Genomic DNA, 27,645 nt, shown 5'->3' with positions numbered 1-27,645 from the left:
TTGCCTGCCGTCGGCAATCAGCACTGGCGTGGAATGTATTTGGCTCTGTTTAAACATTTTTTTAAATACAATTATTTGAAAAGAGGCGTCAAGGGACGATATAACTATATATCGATAATATATTAATAGCTGATACTTTTTTTGCGATAAGCGGCACTGCGTGCTTTCTGCCCAACGCTGCCACATCATTCCATTATGGTTGAAAGCTCTTCAACTTGGTAAGCAACAGCTGTTTAAAAAGCTTTTCCGACGGCCTGGCATCGCATATTTTGGCTCAAAACAAAACACAGCTGGACCGGCCCACGCGAACACGATTCAGCTCCCAACTGGTCTCCAACTTTCCGTCAAGTGCGTCTCCACGTCGGACACGAGAGCGCCGCGTCGGCGGCAAAACCAAAACCCCAAAACAAAAGAGTTCTGAGAATCCAACCGAAACCGTTCGTTACTTTTTTTGATATTGCTGTACCGTTAACAACTTTTGATAGCAAAAAGCGCGCGCTGACAAAATGGTTTTTTTCGTGCATTTTTTTTGAGATTCCAACAAAGAGTGAAACAAAAAGAAGAGAAAAACTTGAGGGAAAATGTATGAATGAATCAATTTATTCTTAAGTTCTGCTTCCTGTGCAAAAATTTAAAGAATAAAAAGAAATAAAGACAACAACAATAATAACAACAACGAAAAGCAGAAAAAAACAGCCCAAAAAATACAAAACGCGAAAAGCCATAAAGAAAAGGTGAGAAAACAAATTATTTATTTTGATGTGCTAAAAAATAGAGAGAGAGAGAGAGAAAGAGAGACAAAAAACTGAAAAAACAACCTCAGAAAAGTTTTATTTTTAGCTAAACAAAAATTATGCCTTATTTGTGTTCAACTTCTTTTTTGTTTTCTTGTTTTCTTCTTTGGTTTATTGTTTTGTCTTGTGTGCGTTTTTGTGTGATTTTTGCAAATGTTGTGTCCAATTTTTGGGACTTTTTGTTTGTTTGTTATATCGTTGAAAATAAAACCCCCAACCAAATTATTACAATAAAAAGTCCCATTGTTCTCAGCAGCGCCCCGGGGTTTCCGGGTTTGTTGACTTTGCCAGCTGCTTTTTTGTTGCGGGGTTTTCTTTTTCCTCCAATAAATATCATTATGATAAATATAAAAAAACAAAAGACAGAATTGAAAAATACAATTATTTCGCAGAAAATCATTTAATGTTCTTGCCACGCACTTTTTATATACTTTTTTTAATAGAAAAAAAACACAAGCTCAGGACTAATTTTAAAAAATTACAAGCGACAAAAAAATTAATTAATTAAATTCGTTTGGCCACAGAGAAAAGAAACAGAACAAATAAAAAAGTAATTTACATTTATTTTGTTGTTGTTTGCTGCCATATGTATTTTGTGAGTAAGGTGAGTTGGTAATTAATTTTGCTGCTGGCCCACAATCACAAATACAAAAAAAAAAATACAAAAACAAATGGAAAAAAACAGCTCGCAAATAGAAAAACTTTACGAATTTCCATCCTCTGCACTAGCTATTGTTGTGGTCATGTATGATTTCACTTTTGGGGATTTTTGGATACCCTTACAGGTAGTACTATTCGTTTGATAAAAATGGTTCGAATATATAGAGATTCCATAAAAGACCTTTCGCCACCCAATGGAATATATACATATATGCATTATGTACAATGCTTCCATGCTTCTCTCTCACGATTAATTCATTTGTTTTGATATAAGGCTCGTAAAAGCAACCAGAGCTTGCTTTTAAAAGTGCGCAACACGTTGGGAAGAGAAGGGTATGTCAGCTTCGGCATACAGAAGAGGTGTTACCGTTGTTTTTTCTGGGCTTATCTGTGTTTCTCTTTCGGTTTTTTGTGTGCTGCTGTGTCAATTATTAGGGGAAGAGAGAGGCCCATCAGTATTTCCGCCTTTGGAGCAGAGAGGCGCCGCGTCAAACGCAAAAGCAATTTGCGAATTTACTTTTCTTTTTTGCCTTTGCTTCTCTCTCTATCTCCTTCTCTTTCGCTTCTTTATCATCTTTCAGCGCACTTCATTTTTACAACTTTAATTATATGAGACAAAAACAAAACAAAAAAAAACAGCAAAGCAACAGCAAAAACATGAACAAAAATTAAAATTGCAAATCGCATTTGCCTTTCGCTGCTGCTGCGCTGCTGCTGCGCTGCTGCTGCGGTGGCTTTTTCTGTTGCTCCTTCTGCTCGATGCCCCGTTCGTTGCCATTCAGTGCTTAGCCAAGGTATATTACATAAAAGGTGGGACCAGACCCGCACACCGGGTAGCCTTGCCTCTCCTCTCTCATTCTCTCGCGATCTGTTTGGCTCACATATTCAGATTTTTGAATGAAATTAGAGGCCGTTCTTTTGCATTTGCCTTACCTTCCATCAGATGTGACTAGCCTGTGTTCGCGTTTTGTTTTTGTCCGCACTTTTATTAGATTTTTTGTTTTCACAGCGACATTCGCCTGCTGTGCCAAACGAGCGGAAGCGCGAGTGAGATAGAGATAGACAGACAGAGGAGAGTGGGGGCCCCAGGCCAAGTCGCGACGACACCAATCTGTTGGTCGCACCATCGCCAGCAGCAGCAGCATCGATGGGTGCGTGTGTGTTTGTGTGTGCGTGCCCACATGGGCCTCTCTCTCTCTCTCCCACAGCTAAATTGCATATTCCTCTCTTCGGCAAAATTTCAAGTTCAATGCCCAAAACAACAGAAAAAATAGCAACGGGTGTGGGGCGGTGAGGTGAGGTGAGGGGAGAGCCTAAACAAGGGCAGGTCAGCACGCGTCACAGGTGGAGGTTAAGGCCGTGGGGTAGAGGGCGTGCTTGCCAGATCGCTTATTTGCTTAACTTGGATATCGTTGGATAGAAATGTTCTGGGAATTATTAAAAATATTGCTACATACATACATTTATATTGTATGCAATGCAACGCAACTTTTTCTACCGCCATAGCGCGCCTGCCGGTCACTTATTTTTGTGTCATTCGACAAAAACACCAACGAGAAAACAACAGCGGAAATAATACAAAAACAAAAAACAAAACTACACAAATTCTGACACGAATATTGTTTTCTAAAGCTATGTATTTTGTTATTTATTCTGTATTTTTGCACACTTTGCGTAATAAATTTCGCCAGCAAATTGTTGTTGTCACAAAAAATATTTTAGTTTAATTTCCATTTGTGTGCAAGTTTTTTTTGTTCTTCTTTTTCTTTGTTTTTTGTCTTACGCAAATTTCCAGTTTGTTTGAACTATTTTTTTGTACTTAATAAGAAAATAAGAAAAGCAATTTGTTTTTTAGCTGGAATGGTGTGGTGGGAGGGGGGGGGGGGGGGGGGGAGGACACGGAGAAAACGCCTGAGTAAAATGCGTACAAGAATTTCAGCAAATAATGAAAAGATAAACAAAAGATTTAGCAAAGCAAAAAAAAAGAGAGCCTAAGATAATGGTATGGAATTTTTATTTTTTTTTTTCTGGGAGAGGGGAAGTACGATAGTTTTATGAACACGTTTGCAATACGTGAAAAGAAGATTTTGAAGAGCTAAAAGTATATTATATTGTTCCTTTTCCTTATAGAGGTCTAGGGTACGGGTGCAAAATATCGCAGATTATTTTTATGCCCTTGAATAGGGCCCCAAAAGGGTGCTTGGCTCCGATATCAGTGCATATTTATAATTAAGAACGAAACCAAAAATTTTAATGTACATGTTTTTTGTTTGTGCATTTATTTATTTGAGTTAGTGTGTGCAAGAGTGAGAACGAGTGAGAGAGAGAGAACACGTTAGGCAAATTTGCTGATAACTTTAGAGCGAATAATGGTGCAAACGGGAGACGAGCGGGTAAAAAAGAGTGGGGCAAAAGACAAACAAAACAAAGGCAAAAGCATAAGAATAACAATAGTAAAAAGCATTGAAATCAATGAAAAGAATGGGACAGAGCCGAGACGGAGAACGGAAGATAAAAACTATTTCCGTTGAATAAAGGCAAAAGCGAAAACAAAAGAAAAGAAAATAAAATACGAGAAATACACTCAAAATATACCCCCCACCCTACACACACCCCACCGCTAACAAAACCGTTGGAAAGTTGAAAATTCTTGCCGTCTTCTTTTCGTTTCATTTCGTTTCGTTTCTCTTCTATTATTTATTTGTTCTGATATTTATTTCGTCAAGGTTTCCAAATAAATTTATGTCGCCTTCAAAACCAACAAAAACAAAGACAAAAAAAATTAAGAGTTATACGACCTCTATTTTTAACCAATTAACAGAACAAAAAAAAACGTATTTTAATATAAAAAAGCTCACGCACACTCACGAAAGAATTCTACAAAAAACAAAAAAAAAACGTGTACATATACAGAACACACAAGAACGAAAGGGGACCTGGAGCTTCACATACTCTTTCTTATCTACATATTTCTATGGCGACTATATGATATGGGGGCTTTGATATAAATCAAATTTGTCGAAGCTTCAAGCAACCTGCAGTACTTTTTATTATTGATTGCGAATCACCCTTATTTTGGGGACAGCAGTTCCTATATAGAACATATGATATAACGATCCAATCTTGATATTGGAGGATGTGATTTGTATACAGAGCATGCCTATCATGCCACTTTGTTCAGTTTGTGCCAAACATCTGGCGAAAATCGTAATATCCTCTGCAACGGTATATAAATTGTACAAAACAAATCGAATTTGAATCGAAATTATGAATCACAAAACGTTTTGTGGTCATCGGTTGGGGTTTGCCTTCCCTTTTTTTTTTTGCTTCTTTTGGTTATTGTTTTCGTTAATTTCGATTCAATTTTATTTTTCTCTTTCTCTCTCTCTTTTTTTGAATATTTTTTTTTTCAATTTAATCACTTCCGTGGCATTGTGGCAGGCAGGCCACATTTATACCCATTGTTATATACATATATATATGCTCGCATATCTCTGCGTACACTTAGAAAATGAATACATTTTCATGTTTAGTTGCGGATAACTTCTAATATAAGGCACTTTGGGCAACGATTTTTTTTTATAATATTCTTTGCTTATTTCTAAACCTATCTACATTTGTTTTTTATTCAATAAAACAAGCTTAATAGGAAAAAAAAATCATTAAAAAAAACATAAGACAAATTTGACACCTCAAAAGTCTGCGTACACTTCAACAATTCTGCGTACACGACTAAAATTCTAAGTTGTTAATATTTTGTGGGATCTTCCTATCGTTTTAAAACATCTGCCAGACGTCTAGGCATTGAGTCAACCAAATTCCTGGTGTCCTCGGCAGCTATTTTGCCCCATTCCTCCAGGATAACTTCCTTCAACATGTTTTTAGAGCTTATGGTGTGCTTACGAATCCTGCGATCGAGTAAATCCCATAGATGTTCTATGGGATACAGGTCTGGGGACTAAGGAGGCGATCGAAGCTCATTTTGTACATTGTAAAGCAAATAGAGCTTAACATTGTGGGCAGTATGCGTCGGATCATTGTCCTGTTGGCAGCAAAAGTCGTCTTCAAGCTGTAATTTTTGGACACTCTGCTGAAGGATTTCTTTCAGAATTTGAATATAGGCTTCTCCAAAGTTATATCTGAAGAAACTGTCCGACGCACTTGGAAAAAGGTGGGGTATCATGGCCGAGATGCTCGTAGGAAGCCGTATGTATTTGGGGTCAATAGGAAAAAGCGTATGCATTTCGCCAATGAGCATATTTCAAGGTTCCCAGCTTCTGGAAAAGGGTTATTTTTTCAGATGAGAGCAAGGGCATAAAAGACAAGAAAATTTTTTGGAGTAAAAGTGGAACAGCCATGGACAAAGAACATTTACTACCGACTGTAAAACATGGAAGTGGTGGTGTAATGGTGTGGGGTTGTATGGAGGCCAATGGAAATGTTGGAATGTTGGAAATCTCATTTTTATAGAATCCACAATGGACCACAAAGCCTATATTCAAATTCTGAAAGAAATCCTTCAGCAGAGTGTCCAAAAATTACAGCTTGAAGACGACTTTTGCTGCCAACAGGACAATGATCCGACGCATACTGCCCACAATGTTAAGCTCTATTTGCTTTACAATGTACAAAATGAGCTTCGATCGCCTCCTTAGTCCCCAGACCTGTATCCCATAGAACATCTATGGGATTTACTCGATCGCAGGATTCGTAAGCACACCATAAGCTCTAAAAACATGTTGAAGGAAGTTATCCTGGAGGAATGGGGCAAAATAGCTGCCGAGGACACCAGGAATTTGGTTGACTCAATGCCTAGACGTCTGGCAGATGTTTTAAAACGATAGGAAGATCCCACAAAATATTAACAACTTAGAATTTTAGTCGTGTACGCAGAATTGTTGAAGTGTACGCAGACTTTTGAGGTGTCAAATTTGTCTTATGTTTTTTTTAATGATTTTTTTTTCCTATTAAGCTTGTTTTATTGAATAAAAAACAAATGTAGATAGGTTTAGAAATAAGCAAAGAATATTATAAGAAAAAATCGTTGCCCAAAGTGCCTTATATTAGAAGTTATCCGCAACTAAACATGAAAATGTATTCATTTTCTAAGTGTACGCAGAGATATGCGAGCAAGTGTATATACATACATCTGTATTTACAGACGTCCAAATATTTGTGTAATATAAATTCGATTTATTTTTTACAACTTTATTGGGCTCGTATTTTAGAGCGCTATGTATTTTGTTGCTGATTCAATTAATTTACTTTGGACTTAAATATCAACACGCACATACATACATACATATGTACATATATACAATATGCAGTCGTATTACATACGTATCTTGGCAGATAAGGGGGCCGTCCTTTGAAGCCTTTTCAAAAGTGCACAGCTTAGATAGTGCTTGGGTTTGGGTTGACGGAAATTTTCTTTTTGCTGTTTGCTTTTGTAAAGTAAACTGAAGAATCTTTTCACAGATAAATATAAGTGGCAAACGTGTTATTCAATAAATTATCAAACGATGGCAACAAAGTAATGGAGTCGTGCAAAGATATAAACATATTTTTGCAAAAAATAAATACACTCTGCCAGGTGATGTTTGGAAAGTGTTCGGTAACAGCAAACATTCGACAGGATTTACTTACAGTATGAATAGTTGGGTAAACAGTGCCGAATACAGCCGTAAAACTTTATTCGTTGAGTTGTCCAGAAACTCTTCGGGGTAGGCCTCAAAGGCTAGTCTCTGTTTCTTTCAATTATTTGGAATTAATTTGCCAAATTGCTGCATACTTTCGGGAGTCAGTGTAGATTAAGGCAGGTCAGTGAAGAGAAAGAGGCGGCGATTGAGAGCTTGTTTGTGTCACTTCGAAAAGGCATGACTCTCTGTGGAGCATGATCCTCTTTTGCTCGCTCTCTGCGCAAGATTTAGCGTAAGCGTGAGTCATCCAGGCTCTCCTGGCGTTCCCTTTGAAAGGAAAAACTCCACTCCCTACACCGCAACAGGTTCAGACTGCAAAGTTCCATCTTTCCACACACTTTTTAGTAAGTATATACATTATATACATACACACATGTGTAAGTCTGTGTGTACATATTTATATGGATAGTCTTTGGCGAGAATTTTCATCCTATTGTTCTTTAAGCAGCTTTACAGTCCCATCTGAGAGAAGCGAGCTACACAAATCAGGGAGTAGAAAGGAACAACAAAAAGTGAAATGCATAAAAAACATAATAGGAAAATCTCAAAGTGTGTAAGAGAGAGAGAGAGAGAAAGAGGGAAATTGCAAAAAGTCGCTGGAAACAAAAACAAACGACAAAAAAACCATGCATAGAGAAAGGGAAAGAAAATATTAAAACAAGGGAAAAAGCACATTGCCAGGCAAAATAAAGTCGAGCATTTAATTTATATCCCCCGTTCCTGCTCTAACCAAAGCCAAGTCGTCCGTCCCAACTATCCCCACCCTGTCTCTCACTCTCTCTCGCGCAGTGTAAGCTTCGGCCTGGTATAGAAGAGAACGATGGAAGGGGGAAAAAAACGTCCGTTTTACTGTTGCTGGGTTTTTGTCGCTCTCCGCTGCCTATTCGCTGCCCGCTGCCACTTCTCGGTCGCTCTGCTATCACGCTCTTACCTTTATCTGCCCACTGTTTCTTCTCTGCCGCTGCCGCTGCCACCCCACCGTCTCTGGCGGTGCTTTCATTTTTTTGGCGCGCGCCCCGACAAAGGACAGCCAAACTATGATGGCAGCGGGCGGCGGCGGGACTGAGAGCTGGGGAGAAAATAAACTGTAACCGTGAAAGAACGAAGAGGGGGGAGGGAAAGGGTGGCGAGAAAAGAAGGTACAAGGCAGAAGAAATAGCAGCTGAAAAAACTTCATTTATATTTTGCACAGCACAAAAATGGTAAGTGCCGGTGCCAAAGCTTTTCTTTACTCTTTTCTTTTTTGCATTCTCTGATGATGGTTCTGCTGCTGCTGCAGCTTTTGTTCTGTGCTGGGTAAACAGGAATATTAACAGTTAGATGCAATTTGTAACACACCTCAAAGGTGGATTGCATACGATTGCATATCTTTCTCTCTGGACAAGGTCAGATGTGGTGAGAGAGCTTTAAAGAGAGCAAGACACGGCAGCAGATGTGCGAAGAGAAGAGCTGGTTTAAAGCAGTTCCCAATATGCTGGATCAGAAAGCAGTTGAGAAGAGGGACCTACAGTTCGAAAAGGTAAGGCAGTTCGATGGACCTGGACCTAGAATGGTATTTCCAAAATTGGAAGCGATCGATTCGTAAGGGTATCTAAAGGGTCGGCACGCAAACCAAACTTGATTGTATGTACATATGTCTTTCTGGTTTTGGTCTGGTTTCATTTTGTCCTTTTTTTTTGCATAAATATATCTTATATTTTACTATATATTGTACAAGTGCACACATACATACGTACACACTATGTGCACACACACAGTGAACGCATTTACATACATGTCGTGTGTGATGGAAAAGAAAAAAAAACTGCACATGAACAAGGAAAAAAACATGCACGAAAAAAACACCAGTAAGAGCGGACGGTGGGGTGGTGGGGAGATGGTAGCGAAAGAAAGAGGAGCTGGAGACATGCACATTACCAAAAGAGTAAATCACTTTTGAAAGAACCGAACCGAACCGAAGCGAGGCGAAGCTCCTCCTCCTCCCCCCGAGCCCCGATGAACGAACCCTGAAACATGGGAAATATCTCAATATTCAGTTTGGTTTGCTATTTCCCATTCTTTCGCTTATCCTCCCCCCCTCCCCTCCCCACACCTCACTGTTTTTTATTATTTTTCGTTTTTCCTCTCTGCTGTTTCTTGGGGGGAGGCAATAAGTCGGTCCTGCGACATTGTCTCGTACAAAAATTGAACAATTTTATAAAATACTCGGTGCAAGTATGCTACTAGCAGAAAAAAATACCGTAATAAATTACAGTCACCAACAAAAAAAAAAGTTTAAAAAAAACAACAGATTTTTATTTCGAAAAAATTTAAGCTTCCACAAAAAAAAAAGGACAAGCAAGTAAGGGGAGCTCTTCCCTTATAGCGATTATAACAACCAAAATATACCCTTTAAGACAGGGATAGAGATACCGGTAAAAACTGAACAATTGAGATTTGGATACTGGAGACTGGATGTGATCGAAGACAAAGACATTTCCTAAATCCTCAAACGAAAGCGAGCATAATGGGACTAATGTAAATTAAGGTACTTGGGCACTCTCAAAGTACTCCCAAAAAAATCAGAGTACATAGATAAAAAGCTAGCCGCTATCCACACACACACACACACAGTGACCACTCCCCGATACCCACGGAGTCCAGCATACCCGCGGGAGTACGAGTACACCCCTGGGTATACAGATTCCCATTTCAAGGAGACAGCAAAAAATTCTCTTCTCTGAACATCGTTCGCCGACTCCGACGCCGCCGCCATCATCATCATCATCAGCGTTTTTTTCTCTCCATATTTTGTTTTGTTTTTGCTTTTCCAGTTTTTTCCATTCATTTTGCAGTTGTTGTTGTTGTTGTTCAACCATTTTGTTGTTTTCGTTATTAAAGTAATTTCAATGAAATAGTGAATGTCAGTGAATATTTTTCCCAAGAGAAATCTTTGGGAAATTGTTCTACTTGATTGAAATATTATTCTAAATTTGCATTTTGCCATTTTCCCCATGAAATAGAAATAGAATCGATCGTAGAAGAAATATCTATGTATCTTTTGTGTATTAAAATTGATGTAGAATCGATTCGTAGAAGGTCATCCTCTTTATCTGGGGATCTCTCAGAACTACCTAAAGTATCTATGTATCTATCTATCTTTGCTTCTAGTAAAATATTGCAGTCAAAGGTTTTTCCCGCAGGTATTATTTCTGGTTTTTGTCGGGCCCTCTTCCGCTTGATTCCTGGGACAATGCAGAAGGAATATTAAAGTTTACATTTGGCGTTGGCAAAAAATATGATAAATAATGAAAATAGAAACGAGCGAAAGCAGGAGGAATCTCGGCACACAAAAAATACCAGAATAAACAAACAGAGCGGGGCATGTGGCATGGAGCATGGAGCACGGCATGGAGGGCATCCTATGCTGGTAACAAGAAACAAAAAACGAAAACCAACAAATAAAGAAAATAAAAGAAAGAAAGAAAGACAACAGCAAACAAGAGGAGAGGCGACCAAGGGGCAGTCGGTAGTCGGCAGCGGTACGTAGTCGTAATATGACTTAGAGAATCCATGGCGGGGGCTAACGTACTTACAGATACATAGATACAAGGCGCAGACAAAAAGATACAGATAGCAAATAACCGAAGAAAAAACGACGACAGTTTTCTTGATGAATGTTCTATACCCGCACCGCCCCGCCCCGCCCCCCACCACCAACCTGATCCACTCCAAGTGAGGTTTTTCCCCACGAGTATCTTACATTTGTATCTGGGGCTCTGAACGTACGGGGCAGCTTCTTTGGCTTTTTCCTGTGCCGCAGAGCCCAGAGAGAAGCCGAGAAGCAGAGCAAAGACCAAGAAGAAATAGCTACTACCTCCACAGCCCACCAGCCCCCCTCGCCCCCGCCGTCTCTGAGATTGTGTAAAGCAGCTTTTCCTTTTTTTTCCCCCCCGCTTCGCAATTTGTGTGTTACTCCCCTCCCCACCCGTCTGCATCCTCGATGTCTTCCCTTTTGGTTTTGTCTTATTTGATTTTTTGTTTTTTCCTTTTCCAGCCAGGTTTTTTGTGAAGACGCTTCCACGAAAGAAGCAGCCGCCACAGAGCTCCTCCCCGATCCCGTCCGTCCCATCCTGCACCACCTGCTACCCCACTACCCCATGGATCTTTGATTCTTTTGACTTTTCCGCTCTGCTAAAGTTTCCAAGATCTATCTGGCTTGGACAGCCCAACTTTATTTATTGTTTAGAGGCGGGCTCTTGCATCGATCTAGTCGAATATTTTCACCAAATTTATATGCATACAATATCTAAGTTAGCTAAATCTGATAAGGAGTAGCTATAGAATAACTGTACATAGTTATATCTGAATCTAATATGCAGTAAAATATCTCTTAGGCTTTAAGGACAATTGAGAGAAGCGTCTCCGTTTCTTATGGGAAATTTTTAAAGCGAATTTAATAGGGTGGAATATTACAGATTTTTGAATTTGTTCTATATGTTAAGATAGGGAATGGAATTAAGTAATTTTATGTGTCTATATGTACAAATGTGTGGATGTCCTAGCTGTAAAAGGTTTTTGTGATTCGGTCTGTGATCGATGGTTTTGCAGCTGTTTAAGTCTGTTCTGTAGTGGCCCTTGAATAGATTTGGAAAAATGCTGGCAATGCTTTCAAGATTCGAAATCAATTCGAACTCAATTGTGCGTTTGTTGCCTTTTCCGAAAACAAACAAAAAAAAAATTGTAAAAGATATCAAAAACAATCTGGTTTGTCGGGCCTAGGACTCTATTTATGGCCAAGTCCTGTTTTTTTTGTGTTTTTATTTTGCACTGCTTCACCCGCGCGCCGTCTTCCTGCTTGGAGCTGCGCTCTAGCCGCCGCCGCAGCTGAGGTTCAGCAACCTTGAGGTTATGTGCAGATGCGCCGCCGCTCTTTAGCCAGCAAGGCAGCTACAAAAAAAAAAAATATGTTTCCCTCTCACTGTTACCGTTCCCGTTCCCCCTCTCTGTCACTCACCCTCTTCCACTGTGTTCGTCCCCTCTTTGCCAATGTCCCACTCCTTTTGGCGTATTTCTGGGTGTGTGTGTGTGTGTGTGCCAAACTGGACGCTGCTGCTGCGTGTTCTGCTGCTGTTCTTGTTGAAATTATTAGACAACCGCAGTCGCAACAAGAAGAGAACTGTGAGGAAAAGCTCCGCTCTCTAAGCAAGCAGTGGAAGAAAGAGAGATAGCAGCTGAGGCAGGCGCAGCAGAGAAAGAAGCTGCAAAAGTCAGCAACAACACGAACGTATGGAAAGGTTAGTTTCAGACGCCGAAGCGTTTGGTACCCTTGTAGATCCCACCTGCTGTAGGTATGTACATCTTTCTCTGAATTGCCAACATCTGATCAAAATCATAATAGCCTTAAAGAAGGGTATAGCAAGCTGAAAAGCACTGCAGCGTACACGCAGGCAGCAGCCACAGAGCACGCTGCCGCTGCCGCTGCCCAGCATCACACTCGTACATAGTTATAGAAGAAGATCGTAAGGTTGTTGTTGTTCCTGTTGTCAGCTTGCTGGTTTTTTTTGTATTTTGTTGGCGGAGGGGTTGGGGTTTGGGGTGGTTTGACTTTATGATGTTGCGTAGCATCTCTCCTCCTCCTCCTATCTCTATTAAAAGTTATTGTGGACTTTGCTGCCCTGGACTTGATCTTGGGACTTGGACAATTTGGTCTTTTGCCCAGGCGCGCCTGCGTCCCAGAGCCCTGGCCTAGGTTTCTGCCTCTGCCGCTGCCCGCTGCTCTGCTTGCTGCGCTGCAGCCATTTGGCATTCCAAAAACAAGACAAAATGCGAGAGAGGAGCAGCAAGAGAGACATAAACAATCGCCCAAAGGCAGCGCAAAACACACACCAACACATACATACATACAAATGGAAAAGTGAGGAGAGGGGAAACTTGCGTACGCTCTTGCTGCTGCTGCTGCTGTTGCTGTTGCTGCGTGCTCTTCTTGGTAATTTTCTTAATTTCTTTGTTTTTTTGTAATACTTATTAATAATATGTATGGATTTCGAATTCCCCATTCGCAATCAGCATTAAATGGGAAAAGAGACACAGAGATGCGACCGCATGATACCCAGTAGTCTGTTCTTTTGAGAAACACTGATTTTTGTAGATTATTTATCCTTGCACAAATTCAAACTTTTCTTATGAGAAAATACTGCAGTGAAATACATATGTTACATCATCATTCGATTTTTATTGGACACTGCCTGAACCCTATATACCCTTTATCTTTTCCTGTCCTGGGTATTTAAAACAAAACAAACAACATCTACCAATTTGCCAAGAAAGCGAGAATCATAAGAACGTATAGATTTTTCCTTTGAATCTCGTTCGAGAGTGCGCGAATTCTTTCAACATTTATACATTTTCTTTTTATTCTAGTTTTTTTCCATGTTTCCTTTTCGCCTTTTGTGTGTGTTTAATTTTCTGTTGCAGCGAAACTGCTTACTCATTTTGCTCGTTGTCGTTTATTTTTTGCAAGCAGTAAGACCGGCGAAGCAGTGCAGCAGCTGTAAGCTCTAAAGCTGGCCATCCACAGGCGAATAGGTTTTAAAAGAGGATGAAAGCAGTGAAAGGGGGTGGGGGTTTTTTTTATCTGTTGCTGATTAAAGTAGTGCCTGTCGTTGCATGCCCAGTGATCGTATATTTGTCGCACTTGCTGTTTCTAGCTTTATTTTATTTATGACTCAAAAAAATTCTACTTATTTACAAAGCCCCTCCCCGCCGTCCACGATTATGAGACTGAGTTGTGTATACTTATACATGTGTATTTATTTAATTCAGCTGGTGAAAATATTTAGAAACATAATTCTACCCTTCGTTTTCTGTATTTCAGTTACCTGAAATTTCAAACGTTATTTTTGTTGGTCTCGCACTGTTTATTAAACTTTTTTATGGCGCTATGAAATTTATTTGGAATTCGCATGATGGTCAGGTGTGGCCGAGGGAACATAACTCCCGACTCTATAAACAGGGAATTAAACGGAGATGAAACTTTTTTATTTTGTTTATTATAGTGTATATACAAATATATTTTTTTATTATTATTTATCAAGCCAAACAAAGAAAATGAAAAATATATGGTGTACATATGTATATATGTACATACATATATCATTCCTCTTGTTACATTTGGGAAACACCCGCGCACAAGTTCCCCTGCCGTTGCCCCCGCACCTGCTCTCTTTGCACATCAATTTATATTAAAATATTTTGCTTCTTTCTGAGGAAAGCAGTAAAAAAAATATTTAAAAAAAAAAAACAAAAACAAGCAGCAAAAACCGTTGCAAAAACCTACAGCAAAAACTTAAAGGAAAATACAAAAATATGGCATGCAAAAACGAGAATTAAAGGGTTCGAAGCTTTGTATACCCTTTGCAGATCGATCATTTAAATGGAACTTGGGGTACCAGATGATGGTATACTTTGTCTACAGATCCTCTGCGAGTTTTCACAAATTCAAAACATTTAGAGGCCAAAGCTAAGATTAAACATGAGGGATCCATTTAGACCATAGAAGCGATACAAATATAGCAACCCGATATTGATATTGTTCAACAGAATTATAGAAAACAATGTAATATTTAGTACTCAACAGAAGGCTCATTATAGATCATATCATATCGTCTGTTTTGGGAGACTAAATCGAAAAGGATAGAGAAGCAGGGACCCCTACTCACAGTGGACGTTCATCGCGCAAAACTATCGAACCCAGTCCACAACGTTAAAAACTGGGAAAAAAACAAGCTATTTTAAAGTTGGAAAAAAAGAAAATTACTGTGGCAGAAAAAAGCAGGAGATTTAGTATATTGTGCATGGGGCATGGACGTGTGGGCTGCGGAAAAACAGTGAAGCCTCTATTCAGAAACTGCTGTCAATCATAAGGGAGTGTATGTAGATACCCTTAGAAATTGACATTAATTATAACTATTAATCATTTGCAAATATCTAGACGCACTTTTGCCAAAATATATGTATTTTAATTTTAATTTCCCTGACAAAACCATATATATATATGTAGTGACAGACATAAATTTATCCAATATCCTGCCTGACATTTGCGGCGTTTCCAGTTGATTGGCCAAGGAAACGTGCCTCTGCTCCCACAATAAAGACGGAGTGATATCATCTTTCGTTGGAATAAGTACATACCATACTTCATACTACGATATATGGATAAAACAGTGGACTTTAGGCAGTTTAAACCGTTCACATGCGTATTAAACATGCAGGACAGAACCTGCCCTCCCCCCTGCGTACTGGCCTGCAATTATTTAGGGGCGCCAATGCAATGCAACATTTTGTTGCATTCTACCTCGGACCGGCTCTCGTACGAGTGACTTAAGTGTGTTGGGCCGGGGTGGGGGGGTGCTGTGGCGTGGCGGGTATGAATGTGGCAAGTTTCAAGGAAATGTTGTTGAGAACTTTGGGGCGATACAGATACAGAAAATAATTGAATACTTCTGAATGTTATAGAATGTTAAATCGAGTTGATTGTGTTGGCCATACCATCATACCATTCCTAGGAATAGGTATATACAAACATACCTTCATATTTGTACAGCTCGGAGTCCTATGTGAAAGGATTGCCTACAAAGCGAAGCTATGCAGCTCTACCTCTGAAAGTCCTATCAAATCCAAACTTACTTGAAAGAAGAATTCTTTAACCTGAGTTAAGATCTTTTCACCATTTGGAAGGACTTGCAAAATTCTACGACTTTGGAGAGTGTACACTTAAAGAAAATAGACAAATTCAAGGGCGAAGATCAACATCAATCTGGAATGTACTCGTAGATGATGAAATTTCTTGGCTTCATTAAAAGTTTGATCAGTTTCAGGTTCCATCAACCCAACTACCAGAGGCATTCTTCTCTTGCTGCATCGATCGAACAGCGATTTCTTTGGTTTCAGAACTATTTATAAACACTTTGGTAATTCAGTCATCGAGATCATATGACAACATGCAATATTCTGACTAATTATCTAAAGAATCTGGATCATAAGAAGCTACAAATTGAAACCATTGGGAGTACTCGTCACAGACCAAAAGAGATCATATTTAATATCATTATACAACAATGATACTGCTACCGATGTCATTGAGGGTAGTCTTGAGGAGGTCTTTTTAAGTATGGGATATTTTAATGATCATCTTTGACAGACCTTAAGTGCTGTCCAACATTCTTCTCCCCCCCTTCTCTCAGTATCAAATATGATTTCTAAAATTTATAAACTTTTGGCGACACTTCTTAAGAGTATTCCAACCATCTTTTTTTTGGCAGTCCAGTCCCTCAACCAAGATTCCAATCCGAAACTTGACGCAGAGAAATTACATTTGTTATTCTCAAATGTGTCTCATATCACGATGGCATCGAAGTTCTTCGTCCTTCCATTAATCATAGTTGGAATTCCTATTCGCGTGGTAGAAACAAAACAAAAAAGGTGGAAATTACTCGGTATATCTTGGAGTTCTTTTGGCGAGGCGAGGCGCCGTGTCCTGTGTGTCCTGTGTGTCCCATTTGTCCCTCTGGCAAGCATTTGCGAAGAGGAAATGAGAAAAATTTATACACATGTGTGTGCAATATATACAAGAATTAATAATAAAAAAAAGATAGCAAGTAAAGGAAGGACAGGACCCACACACCCACACACACACACACACACACGATGGCTGGTCTCATATATAGAGTCCTCTTTTCGTTTTTTACATTCCGGACATTTTTTTTATTTTTTTTTTTTTTTTGTAGTTGTTGTAGGGAAAACTGTGTACCTTTCATTTAAGTTGACATAAAAATCGATATTTAAAAAAAAAAAGGGATAAAATTGTCGAAATAGGGTACCGGGGGGCGGGGGTAGGGGGTTGAGAAGAAAGCATAAAAAGCGTCAAGTAAAAAATTACAGCTTAAAAAGCAGCTGCAGAGAGAGAAAAAAAGATGAGAAAAAAAACCAACCGGGAGGAATCAAAAAAAGTTGAAAAAAAAAACACCCGCCATAAGAAAGAAAAGTAAATGGAGAAAGACAGAAACTGAAAATAATAATAAAGAGAATGTTTGGCAAGGGAGTGCGAGGGGAATGGAGGGGGGGGGGGGGGGGGGGGAGAGAGGAGGACATGGAGGAGCAGAAGAGGAAGAGAGGAAAAAAAAAACCAAACGAAATGAAATGAAACGAGAAACGCTCGTTATGCTTTTTTCCTCCACTGTTCTCTTGAAGCTTTTTGTGTTTTTATTTTTATATTTCTTTTTTTTTTTCTCTCTTTTGCTGCTGCTGCTACTCTGTCGCTGCTCTGCTGCTGTAATGTATTTTTTTTTGTTCACATTTTTATTTTTCCGCTCGCAACCTTTTTGCGTCACAGAACCCTCCGTCCCGCCGTCGCACCGACCATCCTGGTCTTCTGGCCCGGTTATGCTGCTGAAGCCAAAACGACGTTTCTTTGCCTTTTTCCACTCACCCTCTCGGCACACTGCTTACAACGTACACAAGAAAAACACGAGAAAAAACACTCAAGTCGGGACAAGGACAACCGACCCAGTGGATACCCTCTGCTTCAGGTTGATATGCCATCCCATATGCACCCCATAGAATGTCCGAAAGAGCGAATTCCAATGAGGGATGGCTTGGCAGAAGGGCGCTGCCGCATGACGCATGACTGTAGCTCTGTATCTTCCAAATTGTGAGTGATAGGAAAGATCGACCTACGAGGGGCATCACAAGTCCGACTACCAAAAATAGTTATCATTAAATGAACGAAATTGATAATATTTAATGAGAAGAAACGTCGTCGCACTTCTGTTTGAAAGAATTACAGGCCCAACCATTGGATAAACCAAATATTAAAACTATATTTTTCATTGCGCCAAAACTATTATTAAAGAAAAGACCGCAACATCCATAAAAGATAGATACAAAGATACAAAACAAAGCGAAACCGAAGAACGAGAATAGCTTTTTTCTCACTGTTACAAAGCCACACAAAAACCAGGCATACCCTGGGACCTTCCTGCCACTGAGGGGAACAAAAAATACAAATAAAATAACAGCAAAAAAAAAGGCAAAAGAAAAAACACAAAACGAAATCCAAAGAAGAAGAAAAATGTGATAAAAACTGAAAAATATTTTCCATGAGAAAATCCAAAAGAAGTAGAAGAAGAAAAGAGAGGGGAGTGGGGAGAGGGTGAGGAAGCGAGCGAGCGAGCTGGCGGGGAGTACGGAAAAAAGAGGGGAAAAGCCCAAGTATGGGTTGAAGATGGGGTTGGGGCTTGGGGTGGGGTCTGTTACGGGCTAGGGATTGGGTGATGTTGGGGCTTCGTATATCTCTCTCTCTCGCTCTCTCTCGCTCTCTCTAGCTCTCTCTGTGTGTGTGTGTGAGTGCTTGGCGGGAAAAATATACTACAATAAAACATGTATTTTTTTTACGCCCCTATCCCCCCCCCCCCCTCTCTCTCTCTCTCTCTCTGTCTCTTTCCGTCAACCCAGAAACCCCTCTCGTGCGTCCTTGTTTCCTTTTTTTTGTTGTTGTTTTTTTTTTTGGTTGCCTTCGTTGTAACTTTTTTTTATATTTTAAGGAACTTAAATGTGTAACGGTTCAAGTAGATGTATGTGTGCGAGAAGTTTGTGTATGTATGGGGATCAAAAACCCTTTACAGTTAACCCTTGTGTGTGTGTGTGTGCTTTTTCGTGGATTTCTGAGAGACGAAGTCCCAGTCCGAATCCGGAATCCGGAATCCGTAACCGAACTCAAGTCCCAATCGCAGTTGGCCGGACATTGCGTTTTTTAATGCCAGCCCCCCCCACCCCACCACTTTTTTACATCAATCATGTGTGTGCACACAATGGTGGTCAAACTATCGAAAAACCCAACTCGGACTAGATAACATTTGGAAACAATATTTCAACAATATCTTTAGCGCTTCTCTGAAAAACATCATAATATTCCTACGAAAAATCCAGCCAAATCCTCTGATTGTATGCTGTCTTATAATATTGATCTGAAATCCAAAAAAACCAGACAATTTTCACTTTTTCGATATCGCACGGAATGATATTTCCCGTGGGTCATTCGATACGAATGTATCCTTTCGCTTATGGGAAATTACTTAACAAATAGTTAACGAATAACGAATTTAATAGTCCGATGTTTTTTTCGATCTGCTTAAAAGTCGGAGACAGGCCAGAGCCTATTGCTACCCCTTTCTTATAAGATCGTTTCTTAAATGATTGCTTTTGGGTCCCAGAATTATATTACAAAGTAGACTGCTGTGCCGATGCTCGAGCCTGAAGCTGGGGCTTTGAGAACACAAAAACAAACACTACAAACATTTGATTATCGTATTCCCCTGGAGGGGAAAGAACCTTCCATTCGATAATTTCCTTGAATCTGAGTATCGGAACAGCTATACGTACATATACGATACATCTTGGCACTGATATTCCTTCACTTATGTACAATATGTACAGCTATGTATAGTATTTATATATGCATATATATATGTATATATGTACTTACCGAAATCTTTGTTTATTTTTTGTACAACTCTCCCTTTATGCAATTTATTTGCCAGCATTCTTCTTTTTCTGTTGCTTTTAAGCTGTAGGTTTTTTCTTATTTTTTTATCGAACTTTCTTTTGGCATTTCAAGTAGCAGCAAAAACAAGCAAGAAATTTTAGTTTTTTTTGGCTGCACCGAAGCTAGGGATACTCTCGGGTCGTGGGCTTTAGATAGACCTGGAAATCCTTTGCCTTCCACCGATGTGTTTCACCTGAGGAGCTGAATCCAAATGGAATTGGAATTTGGGCACCAGAAGAAGATCCTTCTGAGGCTTCCCCGCCTGGCAGGGTATATACCCTCTGCTAAAGGGTATGCAATTTTGGTTTCGGCTTCTCGCAATACCTCCTCTCTTTACCTTTCTACCTCTTTCTTCAGCTGTGACTCCTTTGTTGCTGGACTGCCCTGGCCCTGTTTTTCTCTCAGTTCTAACTCTTTTTCTGTGGCGAATTTTGACGAGTTTTTGTTTAGGATATCTTTCCCTCCCTCTCGCTGTATTTGAGGACCATTTTGTATACTCTGGACATAAAACGCAACCAACATAAAGTTCTGTTCGCCCCATCTCCCTTATCCCCCTTGGTTGTTCTTTTTTTTGGCCCTATCCGCCCCCCATCCCCTCCCCAGGCTCGTGTATTAGTACTAAAAGTAAGAATGCATGAAAAAAAGAGACACCCAAATAAAAAGGTAGCAAAATTGTTTGGGGGGAAAATTCTTGAAATTTATTACTGGAATAGAGCAAGGATTACACGATGACCGAGGATGAGAGAGAGCTGTGGGAGATGGTACACTCCATCCCAAAAGTGGAAAACCCCTGCCCCAGTACCAAACCAACCCTACCCTAGCCTTTATCTTCGTTTCAAAAATGCCCACCTACATATTTGCGAATTAATTTGTATTATCATAGGTACTACGACCAATTTCCTCGTATGTGTCCCTTTTAAAGTCACATTTTCCCTTGCAATGGCTTTTGGTTTGATAAAACAAAAATCATTGAAGACTGAAACTGGAATTTCGATACACGGGTAGACCACGTTTTTTCCCCCAAAAATCTTTGGCAACAAACTCTTTGAAATTAATGTTTTTTTACCTTATTGAGTTTGAAGTGGACTGCAGCAAGGTTATGTATCAAAGGCATACAAATTTCCCATAAGCGAACGGACACTTTGGTCTGATTCGATGCGATTGGGGATTCTCATCGTTCGGTTCTATAGAACCCCCGAATCGCTCTCCGAAAACCGACTGCCATTGTGTGAAGGTCTCGATACCGATACCGATTCGATTTTTTAGTGTTTAGGTAAGGACAGGATTTGTGAGTTCATGAATGCTGTGGATCAAGCAGGGCTTTACAGAGAAACGAGACGGGAGATAGAGCGTAGGTTTCCAGGGTTATCTGTACATTTGGTCTTTTGCGATTCCAAGACAAGAATCCAAGACATTATTGATATCAACGATAACTATCGAACTATCTTGCAATTCTCCATCATTCGAGACTGCATTTGTGCTAAATATTTACAAGGAAACAAACATTTAGTTGAATCTTCTCACTGTCTGTCGCTCCAGCGCTCCTCTAGTCCCTCGCATAGTCCGCAAGGATCTCACACCAACAACAAAAAAACTTTGTAAACACTTTGGCTGTAAGCGGAGTTTTCAGGAAACTTTTACACGACTTGTAGTTGTAGATACATCTATAATTAACTGCCACATGGTACTGCTTTTAATCGAATTAGAAGAGCTGTGATGACTAGCGGATAATCGCTGAACAGGAACCAATGCGGGTACTTCCACTGGAATATGTGAGGTATTTCCGAGTACGCTTAAACAATCACCAACTACAGTTAGTTCTTGAAACTTGTGTGTGGATGTGTTTCCTTTACCATACCTATCTTTTGTGGCCTTGTAGTCGAATGGCGAATGCCATTCATTTATGGGAAATTTGCACACACAAATGTAATCCTATCCCATGGCTCTCGGCTACAATCAGTGTCGGGAATGTGGCGTTTTTTTCTGAGAGGATCCCCAACGATAGGCGATGCCCAGGGGGGGCAGAGATGAAAATCAATTTATTTCGAAATACAATTACAACGAATCTGTGGACAAAAAACCAGCAACAAAAGGGGTTTTATAATTGCTCTTTTCATACTTTTCATACTTTTGTTTTCATTTTCATTCGCCACACGATATATCGTACAATATTTAAGTACATTGACAGATTGGTCCCAGGTCCCGCGTCTCGGATTTTTTTATTGAGCGCCAACTCTCTTGATATATGAACACTCGCCATGTACTATATGCTTACTACTCGTACTCATACTCATACTCATACTCATACTCGTATTCGTATTCGTTCGCTATGTACTACGTTTTATATTATGTATGGGGTGTGCTCGGAGAAGCGACAAACAAAATAAACTTTTACCTGGCGCATAATATTTTCCTTCTTTTGTATAAAAGCACACAAAAAAAAAAGAAAAAATTATGAAAATGTTTATATATGTATGCGAAAAAAAAAATAATAATAATAGAAGCGAAGGAGAAAACATCAAGTGAAGAAAAAACAAAAAACAAAGAGAGAGAAGGGGAGAGGGATAGGGAGAGAGGTGGAGTGAGGGGGGGTGAAAATATAATAATAAAATGAAAACGAGGACGAACATTTTTATGGTGCTGCAGTCTGAAAGGAAAAACTCCCTATCCTATCCCTTCTTACCCCCCCCTTCCCTCCACAAGCAACGTTTTTCGCTTTCCCTACTCCACCTCATGCACCTCCTGGCCCCGTGGAAAAACCTTCTCCATAGCCCCTCACCAGAGTCATTGACGCTTCTTTGTTGCTGCAAAAAATATCTCTCTTCTCTCTCCTCTCTCTCTCTCTGTGGATGCCGGGACGGACCCAGCTTTTTTGATCAGTTCCCATGCTGCGGAGCATAAAGGGAGAATTTTGATTATTTATTGAACAATTTTGTGTGAAATAATTCGCCATAAATTTAATACGGAAAAATACCTTGAAATGAGAAAGAAATACAGGAAAAAAAAAACCGAAAATCCTTGCATCCCAGGCCTGCACAAAAAAGTTGTTCATTAATCATTGAACACTTGGGGTTGGGGTGTTCTCCGATTGACATTTACACACAGCCGACACCGACACTGACACACACACACGCACACAGCTAAAGTACCAAAAAGGATAACAAGTTTATCGCGTATACGTAATACGAGTATAATACTCTTAAATTCAGCGAGGCAACAACACAAAAAACAATAACTATTTTTTTATTTTTTTTTTTTTTGCTTTATTTCCACATTTACGAGTATGCTGGTATGCAGATAAATCGGGAAATACCCTCGTTATTTAAAGTCAATTATTTAATTGATATCATGGGGCTGGCAAAAAAAGGAAAAACTCATCTGTGAAGAGCGTTTTGTGCCAAATGATCCTGTACTGCGGCTAGAAAGAGTCTTCTTTCGGGCTTACTACCGATGAAAGTCTTTCCGTGGGACAAAAGTACTCTAAGTAGATCTGCTTCAGTATCCTTTTGTATACCCGATATTGAAAAAGTGTAGTAGTAGTTTCGATCCCCTAAAGCATATACATATATTCTTGATCAGCATCAATAGCCGAGTCGATATAGCCCTGAGTGTCTGCCCTCAAATCGCAGAGACTATAGGAGCTCTATGGTTGCTCTACCAAACTCCAGGCTCCTGTGATATCACACTGTTAAAAGTATGTTTCGAAATTTCACCAAGCATCTACGAAAAAAACGCAGATTCATAATGAATGACCATATCTAACAGACTGCAGAATCTGAATCATATCGGATTACTATTATAGCCAGAAGGAACAAATGCAATTGCAGTGGCTATGCTTACTCACTTTCTGTCTCTCTCCCACATACTCTTCCTGGTGCAGGGTGCGCCCTCTGGCGGTGGAGAGCCATACCGAGATTTATCAAGAATTTTCGTTCAGGAATAATGAGGATTTAAGGATTTATTTGACACAATTTTTAGTTGTTTTTCCAACACTTTCAAAAGTCATTTCCAATTTCATACAAAAACTAAATATTTGGTGGTTTTTTTTTTAATTCAATTTAATGCATACGAAGCAGCAGCAGCAGAGGCGGCGGCCCGGCCTCATCATGCAGCCGCAGCAGTACTGTCTGCGCTGGAAGTACCACCACAGCAACCTGCAGATGATGTTCTCGCAGCTGCTGGACCGCGGCTGCTTCTGCGACGTGACCCTGGCCTGCGAGGGCCAAATGATACGCGCCCATCGCGTGGTGCTGTGCGCCTGCAGCACCTTCTTCGACTCGGTGCTCACGAGCTATGCCAGCGAGCGGGATCCGATCATCATTATGAAGGACGTGACCTTTGCCGAGGTCAAGTGCCTCATCGAGTTCATGTACAAGGGGGAGATCAATGTGGAGCACGTGAGTATCCCAGCGCCGATGAGACCGCCGCTCATGCTCATCGGACTGTTTTCGTTTACCGTTTAGGCCAGCCTCCCATCGCTGCTGAGGACTGCCGATGAACTGAAGATCAAGGGCCTGGCCGAGGTGAGTTGGCGCGACGATGAGGATGGTCCGCCGCCGCCCATGCCCACGGCCGTGTTCCTCTCGCCGCCGCGCAGCCTGGCCGAGAGCTATGCCCAGGACATGTTGCACCATCAGCAGCAGCAGCAGCAGCACCCACCACCGCAGGCACCACTCCAAATGGGTGCCACCACAGAGAGGGATCACGATCGGGAGCCCTCCATGGAGAGCGTGCTTGGCCGCATGCCCTCGCAGACACCACAGCCAGGATCAGGATCAGGAGCCAGTAGCGAGCAGCAGGCGGGAGTTCCGCCTGTGGAACACTTTATGGGACCGAAGCGCAAACGAGGACGTCCCCCACTAGACGATGCCTACGATGTATTCAATGTGTAAGCCACCAGAGATCCCCTCAATTGTCAGCTCCTCCTTCTAATGTGCCACCATTCTCTCCAGCCGTAAGCTGGCCCACTATGCCGCCAGCCTGGAGCCCGCCCAGCGAGCGTATTTGGAGTCGGCCCGTCACTTTGTCGAGGAGCCACCCCAACAGCTTGCTGCACATTCCAGCTCGCTGGCCTCCCCGCCCGCCTCCGCCTCCAGCCTCAGCCTGCCCAAGCAGCGACAGCGCCAACGCCATCACCAGCAGCAGCTCCAGGCTGTCGGCTCTGAGCAGGACTCAGATGCAGCAGATAGGGGGCCCAATGGCATTCAGCGCAGCGCCTCGCCCAAGCCCAGCGATGGCAACGAGGGAGCCAAGCACGTGCTCGAGACCAGAAATGAGGCGGCGCAGCAGGTGCTTGGCACCGCCACAGTGGGAGCGCCCTCCAAGAAGCTGGAGAAGATTAGCGAGCGCCGGGAGCGTCACGGCAAGCTGCGCCACGCCCGCCGCCACTACGGTGGAGGCGAGCACGACAAGTCCTCCGAGAAGCGCCACTCCGAAGAATCATCATCCCAGGGGCAGAGTGCCCTGCCGCAGCCCGTCGAAGAGATCGAGAACGAGCATCTGGTGGCCAATCGGGCCGAGTCGCCCGCCGCCCGCTGCCCACCTGCGCTGGTACCCGCCAGCTTCAGCCGCAAGTACGAATCGGCTGTTGGGGGGGCAGCCTCCGCAGGCACTGGAGGAGGATATTTGATCAACGAGCATGGCCTGCTGATGCCGCACGAGTTTTCACCGACTGTGGCCAGTGCAGCAGCGGCCACCGCTGCCGTGGCCGTGGCAGCAGCTGCTGCGGTGGCCGCCAGTGCCAGTATCAGTGCCAGTGCCAGTGCCAATGCCAGTGCCAGTGCCAGTGCCATCAATGGGATCCACAGCCAGGGCCAGAGTGAGCAGGGGGAACTGGAGGACTACGATGCGGCCGAGCTGCGTCTGACCAACGAGGAGCTGTCGGAGTGGCAGGACGTGATCAAGATGGACGACTACTTGGCCAAGGGACGTCGTCCACAGTTCTGGGAGGAGCCATTCACCAAGCGCGTAAGTCCCCCATAACCTTACTGATGCAACGAGTACTTGAGCGCATTCTCATTTGCATTCCAGGTGCTGGATGCCATCAAAAACAAAAGACTTGAGATGAAAAAGGCCGCCCGTATTTTGGGCGTTTCCTATGGCACACTGTACGGGCGCTACCGCGAGGTCTATGGCTGCCTCAAGCATCCCTACAGGTGAGCAGACGCCCACCATCACCATCTCCACCAGCCATGTCATCCTAGCTCTCCGGGTCTCCTCTCCACTCTTCCACACAGCTTCACGAACTATCGTAACTTTGGGCCATCGCCTTCAGCCGCGGGCGGCCAGTTGGCCGTTCAGCCTCGTTTCGATCTGAGCCTCCGCGCTGGGGCCGCACAGCCCTCGCAGTTGGGTGGTAAGTGAGGGACAGACTCCAGTATTCTCCAAGCACCCACTAATCCAAATACTTATTTACAGAACTGGGAAAATTGAAGAAGGATCTGAGCGAGCTCTGGACTCGTCCGCAGATTTGAGAACCACCAACAGCAGCAGCATCAGCAAAACCAACGAAGAAATCTCGAAATCTCAAGCGCCGCCACAGGCTGATATAGGAGAGGCAGGAAGCAGACAAAAGACACAATGATATGATCCCAAAAGCGGATCACGAGGCTAGTTAAAGCAGATAGAAGTAAAGGAGATCGATTGCCGGAGATATTTGATCCACAGAAACCTTTCCAAAATAAGTTTCCACATTAATATATATATATTTTTTTTCTTCGCGTTAAAACACTCACACGTCAGATTTAATGTGTCTGCTGGGGGCGATCTTAATATAATATAATAATTAAATATATATTATGAAAATACGTCTACAAATATATACATACATATATAAACACACGCACCCATACATGCAAACACATATGTGTGCATATTAGCTAATGTAAAGTACAGGCAGAGTGGGGTGCGGTACTAGAACGGTATTAATCAGCATTCAATGTGAATTATATAAGATGCGATTAGCAGCGTGTTTCTTTTGGTAGTGAAATTCTGATAATATAAAAACTATGAAATCTAGTTAATCATTAAACGTAATAACTGACAAACGGGAATCCGAAAACAGTATGGGCAATTTTTTTATAAGTTAACAGACACAACAACAACAACATGAAGAAAAACAAAACAACAAACAATATGTATTACATACAATGAATATGTTTGAAACGAAATAAAATAACATCAATTAAAAATATTTGCTAATGCGAATAGTCCGTCAACGTGTGAATTTATTTTTTTGTCGGACAGCAATTAACAGAAAACTTGAACTGGATGACCGTTAATGGTTAACAGAGTGCCTTTAGTCGGGAATAAATGATGCTCATAACAGCTCGCTGTTAGGCGAACAAAAAAACAGCGGACCAATCTATTTATTTTATGTTTTTATTATATGGGCTATAGCACTTACTATTAGATTATAAGCCACAAATTATATGGTCATAGGTTTTAGTTTTAGTCAGCATTATTCAACGGAATATCAAAATTGAGCAATAGGAACGGTTTGGTTTTTATTTTACCTTTTTCCCTAAAACCTTTTTTTTAGACTAAATCCAACAAAAGCGACAGCTTAAAATAAACCAGTCATGTGGAAAATAGATAAATTAATATGAAAAAATTATGTGGACAAGGCTGAGTGATCTAGATAGCTAGTAATGTTCGACGGAATATCAAAAACGAAGAATATTGATGGAACTTGCATGGTTCGTCAGTATATTTACGGTAGATGTGGAAATTTGTGACGTATATTTCGGTATATTTCTGATGGTCTGGGGGTTTCTGGCGGGCTGGCAGCGCCACAAAAACAGCTGTATTTATTGTTTTTTTGACGCTCGCCCGCTCGCTGAAGTGACGGGAGGAAAGGCCGGCCCTAGCAGAAGAAGAGGCAAGTAAAGACATTTATTGGAGTGGCATT

General features: G+C 41.3%; 1 protein-coding gene and 1 long non-coding RNA gene across 6 annotated transcripts; one reads left to right on the top strand and one right to left on the bottom strand.

Moving 5' to 3' along the window:
* The first annotated feature begins 278 nt into the window (after window positions 1–278).
* LOC4815361 (protein bric-a-brac 1) lies at window positions 279–26,925 on the top strand. 4 transcript variants are annotated; one of them, XM_015186244.2, is made up of 7 exons: window positions 279–734; window positions 23,813–24,133; window positions 24,200–24,624; window positions 24,689–25,703; window positions 25,767–25,891; window positions 25,940–26,091; window positions 26,154–26,925. In XM_015186244.2, the coding sequence occupies exons 2-7, from the start codon at window positions 23,843–23,845 to the stop codon at window positions 26,207–26,209; spliced, it is 2,064 nt and encodes a 687-aa protein (XP_015041730.2). In that variant the 5' UTR covers window positions 279–734; window positions 23,813–23,842; the 3' UTR covers window positions 26,210–26,925. The 4 variants fall into 4 exon arrangements, with proteins under 4 accessions (XP_015041730.2, XP_033237651.1, XP_033237649.1 ...); XM_033381760.1 differs by having other exon boundaries at window positions 23,810–24,133; XM_033381758.1 differs by lacking the exon at window positions 279–734 and having other exon boundaries at window positions 23,745–24,133.
* On the bottom strand, window positions 16,443–16,954 carry LOC117184429 (uncharacterized). 2 transcript variants are annotated; one of them, XR_004469761.1, is made up of 2 exons: window positions 16,818–16,954; window positions 16,443–16,584 (listed from the first exon to the last, which is right to left on the bottom strand). It is a non-coding gene; the product is annotated as an uncharacterized lncRNA (long non-coding RNA). The 2 variants fall into 2 exon arrangements; XR_004469759.1 differs by having other exon boundaries at window positions 16,824–16,954.
* Window positions 26,926–27,645: the final 720 nt, after the last annotated feature.

Source organism: Drosophila pseudoobscura, chromosome X, assembly GCF_009870125.1.
Source record: "Drosophila pseudoobscura strain MV-25-SWS-2005 chromosome X, UCI_Dpse_MV25, whole genome shotgun sequence".
Classification (NCBI taxonomy): Eukaryota; Metazoa; Arthropoda; class Insecta; order Diptera; family Drosophilidae; genus Drosophila; species Drosophila pseudoobscura.
This window is presented reverse-complemented; position numbering and strand designations above follow the sequence as displayed.